At 47.5% G+C, this 9,929-nt stretch overlaps 1 protein-coding gene across 1 annotated transcript in view; it reads left to right on the top strand.

Annotated features, from left to right (window-relative positions):
• The first annotated feature begins 4,616 nt into the window (after positions 1-4,616).
• CYYR1 (cysteine and tyrosine rich 1) overlaps positions 4,617-9,929 on the top strand; it is a 60,488-nt gene continuing 55,175 nt past the window's right edge. The window contains exons 1-2 of the mRNA XM_075173901.1: positions 4,617-4,704; positions 6,855-6,960. Coding sequence (XP_075030002.1) covers positions 4,617-4,704; positions 6,855-6,960 — 194 coding nt within the window. The remainder of the gene's footprint in view (positions 4,705-6,854; positions 6,961-9,929) is intronic.

Below are 9,929 nucleotides of genomic sequence, written 5' to 3'. Positions count from 1 at the left end.
AAAAGAAAAAAAAAAAGAAAGAGGATTATTAGTCAGGTGATAAGCTAGCTCTCCTTGTACCTTTTACTTTGCTAGTTAACTCACTTCAACCACAGATTTTATGTCATAGATGAGTGTTTAATGGCTAATGCTTAGTTTCAAAAGGAAATAAAAGTCGAGTTTGGACTAAGTTCTTAAATTTCTGATTTTGATCCTGTCAAATCATACATCCTCAAAAGCAATGTAGATATTTAAGAAAGACTATTTCATTACTCAGATTCTGAATTCTCATACTGAATTATGAAAAAAAAAATTGATTGTTTGGGAGGGAGGGGGTTTGGAAAAGAAAAAACATCAGTGTTAATGCCTAAACCCAAGACTGCTGTGGTTACTGAATTTTCCCCAGATGTTGTTACTGTTTGCTATGCTTCACCAAGCACTACTGATTAGTTTATTAAATAAATGTTTCACTAAGGAAACCAATAAAGCACAGAAGTGCCTGTATTTTTAAATAGTGTTTATCAAGTCTGAATGAAATGCAGCCTTTCAGCAGATGCCTACTGTCAGCATAGATTTATAAATCACTGTCTGGTGCTCTACCAGAAAGGATATAGTGTTTTTGAGACACTCCTTGCTCTTAACCGAAATAATGCCAAAGGTGTTCTACTATTTCCCTTCCTGTAGGCAAATGTATGAGGATGGTATGAACAGGGAAATTTCTGACTTGCAAATAATTAAAAAACATCCACCTATCTGCTTCTCTGCTGCCTTGAGCTTTTCTGTAGGCAAAATGTAGGTAAAGATTTCACTAGCTTTTATGCAAGTTTACAAAAATAATGTATTTCTACCTGTAGAATTATTCTATTCTGTAGAATATAACCGCTATACTGCAGAGATTACACCTACCTTAACATGGTAGATATAACTAATGGGGCCATAAGGTATGTTGTTTGCTGCCTAGGAATGATGGCATTCCTGCATTATGCTTTTTGTGAGCTTTATACAGCAAGAGGCAGGAGTGCTGAGTACCTTCCTCATGTGACAGAGACCGGCAGTCTGTGCAGAGAAAAACAAGACTGCCTTCTAGGAGCGCTGTGATAAATTCTCCAGTGGCAAAGGTACTGGCAGAAATCAGAAACCCCGAAGGAGATAATAAAGTGGCTTGTGTGGAGATAAGTAGCAATGCAATCGTAGACAACATTTTTGAAAAAGAAAGCAAGCATGTATTTTTTTGTGTTATAGTCATTAATAGTGTATGTGTAACTATATGCCAATACTACAATAGACCTAATGCATGCTAATGGAGTGGTCAGAAAAAGACATGGCACTCTGTCAAAGCAGGACAGAGTTTGATATTGAAAATCCATTTTAAATATTGCATTTAGTATGCAGGCCATCCTCCGAAAAAGATGTAGCAGAAAAGCATCCCAAAGTGGCAATGAAACTGATTAGAGGTGCGAAAAGATTTCCGTTTAAAGGAGGAGAGAAGATTAAGTCTTTTTGACTAGCAATGAGATAAGTAAAGGGAGATGGAAGGGAGTCAGAAATTAAAAGCCCAGTCCAGCTAACAGTGGAGTTGCTGGGAAGCCTTTCATTAACTTCAGCGGACGTTGGAGTATGTCTTCTGTCACCTAATCCTGATTGTTCTTCCATGGTGGAGGAAAAGAGAAGATACTAAATAAAATGTACAATGAAATGATATTTGCCATCTGAAGTACAGTGTACCTGTTTTACTCCCTACCGCTGCACACTGACACAAGGAACCTACAGGAAAATAAGGTGAGATTCACACTTCTCCCAGGTACCAGAGCAGATACAAGCACCACTCCTGACTAAGAACCACGCAGCCGAATCTTGCAGAGCCAGGAGGAGAAGGTGGTGCTCAGAGGTGGCTAACGCTCAGAAGATGAGACTACCCCTCAATGCCATTACAAGATAACATGGGGCAGAGATGAAAAGACATCTTCCCAGCCTCCCCTCTTTCCAGAACCAGGGGTTTGCCCAACTCAACAGCTCCCCTGCTGCCACAAAGTACGTCCAAGCTCTTCTGACGGTGCTCTGAAGTTGGGCGGCTGGTTACATGCTAGAAAACCTGTAGAAGATTTATCATTCCTCATGTTCAGCCAGTTAGCAGCTTGGGTTCAAGAAGAGACATCTTCAGGATGTATATAAGATATCCTGTTAATTGTTTTGAAGTGATTTCTCTAGAGGTAGTCTAGAGGTAAAGAAATTTAAATGCTTGTCCTAAGCATGTGCCTTTTTTCCTATTACATCTCCTCTAGTGCTCCATGTGTGATAATCACTATTTCTAAACTGCTAGTTAAGCTTCTGGAGACAGAGATGCCTGATTATAGTGAGTTTCAAAACACTAGTGCACTGGGAACGGGATTTTCTCCTTGAACTGTGCCTGAAGATTAGCACTTCAGGACTTGTACACTTAATGTAATTTCACCAATCCTGCATGCTTTTCAAAACTACCTTTCAAAAAACATTTCTGATAAGGTATGATTTTGCCATCATGTGATGCTGATATGGAGTTTTCTAAGGAGTATCGTTGTGGCTAGGACCTGAGCTCTAATCTTTCGTTGTTCTTTGCTATGAAGTAGTCTTCCTTTAAAATCTCTTTCTGAGAACGAGAAATAGCTTTTGGTCCCAGAAGGCCCTCACCTCACCCCAGCACAACCAGACAACACCGCCCTGACATCGTTCTTCCTCTTCTCAGCCTTCTACAAACACCCTCCATGATGCTGGGAGCAGTGGAAAGAGGACAGAATATTTCTCTTTGTCAGATGGACCTTTCAATCGTTTGTCCGAAGGATAAGTATTTGGGAAGTAATAATTACGGCTGGGGAGTGTTCAGAGATGTTCAAGGGACTTGTCCCCTTCTGACAGAAAGAAGTAACAGCTACAGAAGGTCCATAACCTTGTTATGTGCAAATGAGTACTGAAGTCAAACGTGCTACGCTGGCTTACAACTACTGGACAATTTTACGTGACTTTCTTGGGAAATACTGAAATGTGACTTGCTGAGAGAGCTATGAAGGGGAAGGGACTGCAAGGGAAGGAATCAACCACAAAAACTGAAGAACAGGAAATAAATAGCAACAAAAGGCTTTTCTAAGACAGACTGGCATGGTGATCAAAGATGATTAATTAAAATAAAAAACCTGGAGATGTCAGAGTTTCTGGGAGCTCCCTACCAGATCTGAGTCTCCTTTATCTGATAAATTCTATTCCTTTACTACCAATGCTATCTACTGGCAAAACCATATTATTTTTTCAGGGATCTGGTTCAGGGACAGACTGTGGCCTGTGACCAGAGGAAGACACAGAGAGCAGATGCAATTCCTTTGAAATTAAGTTACCCACCTGGTCCGAGTTTTACTCTCAGCAGCTAACATATAACTGAAATTTCCTTTTATACGTTTAATTCAGGCTGTTGCATAAACTAAGGGATACACACTGCAGGGTAGATAAAACCAAGAAAATTTGTTTTTCTTTGTTGATGGACAGGTTCTTGTGTACATTTAAAAAAGCCACTCAGCTGTGCGTTGATAAACAAAACAACGGGCTTTCAAGTGATTTGGCTTGGTGATTTGGGGTTTTGTTGTTGTCGTCAGTGTGGAATGGCTAAATCCTTTAAAAAAATTTCATTATGTGTTTCTGTGTCAGCCTTCCCCTCCAAGCTGCCAGCAGCAGGAAGCCCTTTATGAGCAGAAACACCTGTGGATGTTTCTCATTTTTCTGTGCATACTTCAACCTTTCAGAGGGCATTCCTCGACTTGCACCTCCTCATGCGAAGTCAGAGCTAACCCTTTGGTTTTGTGAGACCACGGGGTGAGTATTTTGGCCTCTGGGCCCCGACTGTGGGAATCCTCATACGGGGTTAGTTACGGCGGCGTTTAAGCAGTTAGCAAGAATGACTCTTGAAAAATACTTTTAGGCGGAGTACGGTCCTGGTCTGGTCATGGAAAATCTTTAATACTGAGCAGCACGGACAAGCGTGTTTGGGGTTTTTAGCCAGCGGCGCGGTCGGCGGTGGCTCCCGCGGCAGCAGGCCGCCGAGCGGCTCCGGAGAGCGCGGGGCACAGGCGGCCAGGCTGGGAGAAGCCCGGTTTTGCTGCCACGACAGCCGCCAGCATGGCCGGCAGCCACCCTCACCAGACCGCACCCCGCCCCACACGCTGATTCTGCTCTTGCAAACAAATGACGACGATTTCAATCTCAGTTTACAATCAGGACTTTAATCCCAGCAGAAAACCCCTCGAACGCAGCGGCTGACGGCGGCAGCGGGAGGGAGTCTGGCGCAGCCTTTCACACCCCTCGGGCGCTCCCCCCGCCGGCCCGGGCCCCGCCGAGCGGGGGCCGAGGCGGACAAAGGCGGCGGGAGGCGGGGGGACGCGTGAGGGGCCGTGCCGCGACGGGGCGGCCCCGCCGCCGCCACCCACGGCGCCGCCGGGACACCCCGGGGGCGGCCCCGGCGCGGCGGGGGGCAGCGGGCCCGGCCCGGCCCGGCCCCGACGGCGCCGCCCGCCACCGCCACCCTCCCCACCCCGGCCCACCGCCGCCACCGCCCCCGGCCCGCCTCCGCGCCGCGCCGCGACGGGGCGGTCGGCGGCTCCGCGCCCGCCGCCGGCATGGAGGCAGCGGGGCGGCGCGGCCGGGCCGAGGGGCGCCCCGCCTGGGGGGTGCTGCTCCCCGCCTTCCTCCTCCTCCTCCTGGCAGGTCAGCGGGGCCGGGCGGGTGCGCGTTGCGGGGCGGGAGCCGCGAAGCCGCCGGCAACGGGTGCGAGCGGGGCTGGGAGGGCGGCGAGGGCCGGGGCCCGGCGGTGGCCGCCGCGCTGCCCCCCGCCGGCAGCCGCCGCGGGCAGCGGGGCCGCGGCGGTGTAAGGCAGACGCAGGGGCTTTTTCTTGCTGTCGGTGACTGAATTGGCAGGCGGAGTTGGCACAGGCTCTCCGGGGCGTCTCGGCGGACCCCTCTCCGGCGGGGCGTGCTGTGTGTGAGCCCTCGCCGGGCTGTAGGGAGGGTAAATCCGCGCCCTTCGGGAGCGACGTCCTGAGGTGTGCCGGCCCCGGGCCCCCGGGCAGGGCGAGGGCACCCCTCGGTACCGCCGGGTTTGGTGAGCAAGCGGGAGTGCGAGCCGCGGGCGGCTGCTGCGCTCGCTTCTGGTCGAGTAGCTGTGCTTGCCGGGCGCCTTGGGGGCATAGCCGGAGGGACAGGTGCTCGTGCCAAAAAAGGGGTAACGGTACAAAAAGCCTGAAGCTGCTGGCATGGGGGGTCCTGCAGGGATGACGGTGCAAAAGCCTTGGCATGGGGAGCCCCGCACACAGGGACGGCAGTCGCCCCCCGTTGCTGCTCCTGCACTTCGGAAGATTGCTGTCCCTCCGGCTGCCCCAGTTCCCTTGTTGGGGGGCTGGTCTTCAGAGCGAGGGGTCAGTTGTTCCGCTTTTTTGTGCATTTCTTTAATACAGGGCAATCGCACAGGTTTAGGGCGCAGCCACATGAGCTGACGCATGTGCTGCGTCGCACAGCCCTCTCCGGCCCTCACCCTCAGTTGGCGCTTGTTTTCAAGCAGAGACCAAGCATGAGCAGGTTCAGAGAGGTGACCTGCTACGATCTCATGAGCAAGATGAAGGTCCTGGGTGTTGGATCAGCAGCACGAGCCGTTCACTACGCAGTCAGGGTGCAAAGGAGCCTCGGTGCGAGGTGGGCATTTGCAGCCAGAGGTGGGGCGGGAATAGGAGCGTGGCAGCAGCTGGGATGAGGTAGGGTTGTCTGGATCCCGGGACACCAAAAGCTGGGCCGGCATGGATGAAAAGCAGAAATGGGAATGGGAGCAAAACCTACAGGGAGAGGGGGAACCCCTTGGTGCGATCTGCTGCCTGGGGAACGGGCGCCACAGCCTACCGGGAATGCAGAAGCGTAGTTTGTCATCTTCGCTTTCAGGTCTCCACTGTGGCAGCGTGCGTTTGCGTGACCGGAAGGGTCACCAAGGGTGACAGTGTGCGGGGCAGGGAGTCTCTTTGGGTTCATCCAGGCTGCGGCTGAGGTCTTGGCAGTGGGCAAGGAGAGACCGGGATGAGATTCGGGAAGAGTGGAACTCGCGAGGACACTTTTACAGTGCAGTAGCAGTACCCAGAGACAAGAGGTCGATAGCTTTAAAATAGCTTCTCACGGCAATAAAAGGATGTTTCTTAATTGTAAAGAGCTCTCTTACTGTAGTTTCCCAGGTTGCGTTGTCGTTCCTCAGTCCGGCAGAGCATCGCTGCTGGAAATGCTTGTGGCCCCGGCGGGGCAGGGCAGTCTCTGGTGCGGCGATGGGGCAGAGAGGGCACCGCTGGCCCCGTGCTGGGCGCTGCCGTGCCACGCCGGCCACGGCCCTAGCGCTGGAGCGGAGCGAGGGGAGCCGCTGCCAGCTGGCAGGGGATGAGAGAGCCCCAGGCAGCTCTAACTGACACCCGGGGCTGGGCAGGGCCTGGGGGAGGTAGCCCGTTCCCAGGCAGCTTCCTTCTCCTCTCCTGGAGCTCAGCGGGACAGGCAGCCCGGCCTCAGGTTTCTCTCTGGACTCCTTGCTGGCATGGAAAAAGGTGATCCATGGTGCCTTGACGTTTCAAAGTGCTCTTTTTTATTTTAAATGATTAAATATGAGAAGGAACTGATACGGCCAGCTACAAAATACCTGTACACAAAGTGCCTTCCGACTGGAGTGCGGAGTGAGTGGGAATGGGCTGCCATTTGGATTACAGGGTCAGGTCGCGCCTCGAGTGAAGTCCTGTGATTGTATAAAACTGTTAGATTGCATTTTCTTTAAAGCTGTGCTGTACAGCAGTTTGTTGTTGCTGCCGTTTGACCGCATGAATGTTATTTTTATACAGCAGAAGATTGTCTGGCTCAGTGTGATAATGACTGCAAAGCTTACTGCTGTGATGGGACTACTCCCTACTGCTGTTCATATTATGCCTACATTGGGAATGTCCTTTCGTAAGTATATTTGTGCGTTAGAAAAAAGCTGATGTGCTGTGTTCATGGACTTGATGTAAAATTGGGTTGTGGGAAACTGTGTTTTGGCAATAAACAGTGGCAAGGTTTGGGGTTTTTTGGTTTGATTTGGTTTTTTCCTTGCTGGTAACAAACATCAGTATTCTTCTAAAGTTTCATGTTGCATATATTTTTGAAGCATACCAGAAAGCTTGCTACATTGAGGGTTATGTGCTTATGTACAAAAATACAATTTGTGGAAGTAAGCTTTAGAGGTGGTGAGAACTTTGTTTCAAGCTCTACAAATGAAAAGGACTGTGAATAGAAATCTTGTGGGTTTTGTTGAAATGCTTTATTGCAATACCTGAGTCAAACCACTATGCAAATGACTCGGATTTGAGATTGTTTTTGCTTTGAGTACTTCTTTTTTTTCCTTTTCTTTTTATTGACTTGTTTGTTTTTGTTAAATGGTGTTTTGGCTGTTGGTGGAATTTATTGAATAGATTCTAGGTGAGGGTAATCTGACCCTTTAACACTGTGGTATGAACAGCATGTTTCACAGTACTTAAAAAAACACAGGAGGTAAAATGGGGTGGATATGAGTATTTCCTATCTAGAGAAAAATAGAAGAGTAAACTCTTGATTAAAAACATAGGCTCCAGTGCAGCTGTTAGCTCTGCATTGGTGAGGAAGAAGAGAAGCTTGCATGCTAGTGGACCTGACTCTAGGCCCTGGGCTTAATTTAAGTGACAACCCATAAATATTACATTCATGTGCAAGGACAAACCTAAACAAAACATAAAATGTTGCTCTTCAAGACAGGGCATCTTACCTTCTGTTTCATCAACCCCACCAGTAATTTCCTTAACCTTTAGCATGCAGTCTGTGACGTATTTTTGGTTTATATTCTTGACTAAAACCAGAAAAGGAAAAAGAGGTATGTCATACGGACTGCTCAGTGCTTGAGGAGGAGTGAGTGGGAAGGTGGTAGTTGCTTTTTCTAAAAAGACTCCTCTGTTGCATGTTTTGTTTTAGCCATGGTACCCGGGGAACATGCCAGTGTTCCCTTCAGCATATTTTATAGCACTTTGAAGGAGTAGGCAGGGTGACGGTATTTCAATACAGAATTGATCCACAGTTTTTAACGCAGCTCAGACACTTCCTCAGCTAAAGTAAATAAAATTGTGATAGAGCACCAGAATCCTTCATTGCTCTGGAAATAAAAAGCATGTACTTAAGATTGATTACTGTTGGAGAATGGCAAGTGATTTTTTTCCCCTGCTCACCTAGGGAATGTCTACTTTGATTTTTTTTTTTCTTTTCTCATTCCAAAATTACTTTCCCATTTACATGTGTGGAAGAAGGTGCTGTGTTTGAATACCTTATTCCAGTTCACATATGGTTAGGAATGATGGGCACAATAGCATATGATATAGCATTATAAGAAGAAGGCTTCCCATAGAGCAACACAGCCAGTGGATTTCATGTCCCACTTCCACGTGAACATCACTGGCATTTGTCTAGGCTAATGTCAGAGCTCTGCTTTGGAAAGGATTGACTAGGGCATTCTTTAGAGTGACTGCTGAAATGTTCAAACCATGCCTTCAGCGCCAGGTTGACACCTAGTCTTTTGTATGTTTATTTAACAAATGTAAACAGCTATTGAATTAGAGCTGAGTGCGAGTGGCTGTGACACATTGGAAAGGTTTGCGTTTATCTGGATGGTTTTGAATACTGGAGGGGCTCTTACAAGTGCTGTTTGCCACAACATGTCTCGAAGGAGACATTTGATTCTTCTCCTTTTTGTGGTTAAGTACTCCAGTTCACAGACTTGAAGACCAGTCAGGAGTCATTATACTCCTCTGACCTGATATTTTGCATGATTGAGCCATAGATATGTTTTTTTTCCTTAAAAGCTGTTTTGGGCATGTCTTCTTTAAACTTGTGTGATCTCATTTTGAAAACTTCAGGCATTAATGAGTTGACCATTTGTCCTGGTAAACTGTTCTATAGTTCATTTACTCACACTGCTGGGAAATTTTGCTGGGAAACGAAGGTTGAAATTCCTACTGTCAGCTCTTAACTTATCTGTGAGTTTGAAATGTGGCCCTAAGTAGTCATCATGACAGCTCTCAACCTTATCACTGAGCTGGGTGAACTCTGTCAGCCTCACATGTAAGATTTGCTTTGTTTCGCTTTGCTCTGCCCAGGGGTCAATTCTTTGGCCTTCCTTTGAGCTCCTTCTAGTATTTTCACTTCCTTCTTGAAGTGTGGCTAGCAGGGCTGTGCACAGGGTTTTGACAGAAGCCTTGCTAGGATTATTTTTTCCTGTACCTTTCTTTGAGTACCTATTTTGAAGCAGCTATCTGTGATGATCACAGAAGACATAAATGAACTCTAGCAATTTGTTCCAGCTCTAGGTCCTTAAGTCACGGTCTTCAAAGCATGTCTACTGCTTTAAGCCTGCAAACTGGTCTTTGCTAGGCTTACTACCTTGCATTTAGTTGCATTGCAGAAGATGTTATTGTCTCTTTAACTATGCTCCATCAGAATAACCTTCCCTTTTCATTATTTGGCACTGTATTGGTCTTTTTTTTTACATGCAAGCTTTTCCCGCAGAAGGTTCATGTTGCCTCACCCCCAAATGACAAACCAGTGAAATTGCATTAGAAGAAAACACGGTCCTTGGGATTTGGAAATGGCGACTAGCGACCTGTCTGCTTATGTCCTTCTGTTAACAACTGTGTATTGAAATCTTTTAAAGAACCATTTTTATTCCAACACGGGTCCTTATTTTCCTGTGTCATCATTTTTGATCCTACTGTCTGCACCGAACAATGGACTTGATCTGTGTGGGTGCTTTCAAAAGTGCCTTTTTACTGTCTTAAACACCATTAGTAGTCCTCAGTGTTGTATTGATTCCTCTGCTTCTTTAGAGGTTGCCTATGCTTCCTCATTTGTTTACACTAATT

This window comes from Calonectris borealis, chromosome 1 (assembly GCF_964195595.1).
Source record: "Calonectris borealis chromosome 1, bCalBor7.hap1.2, whole genome shotgun sequence".
Classification (NCBI taxonomy): domain Eukaryota; kingdom Metazoa; phylum Chordata; class Aves; order Procellariiformes; family Procellariidae; genus Calonectris; species Calonectris borealis.
This window is presented reverse-complemented; position numbering and strand designations above follow the sequence as displayed.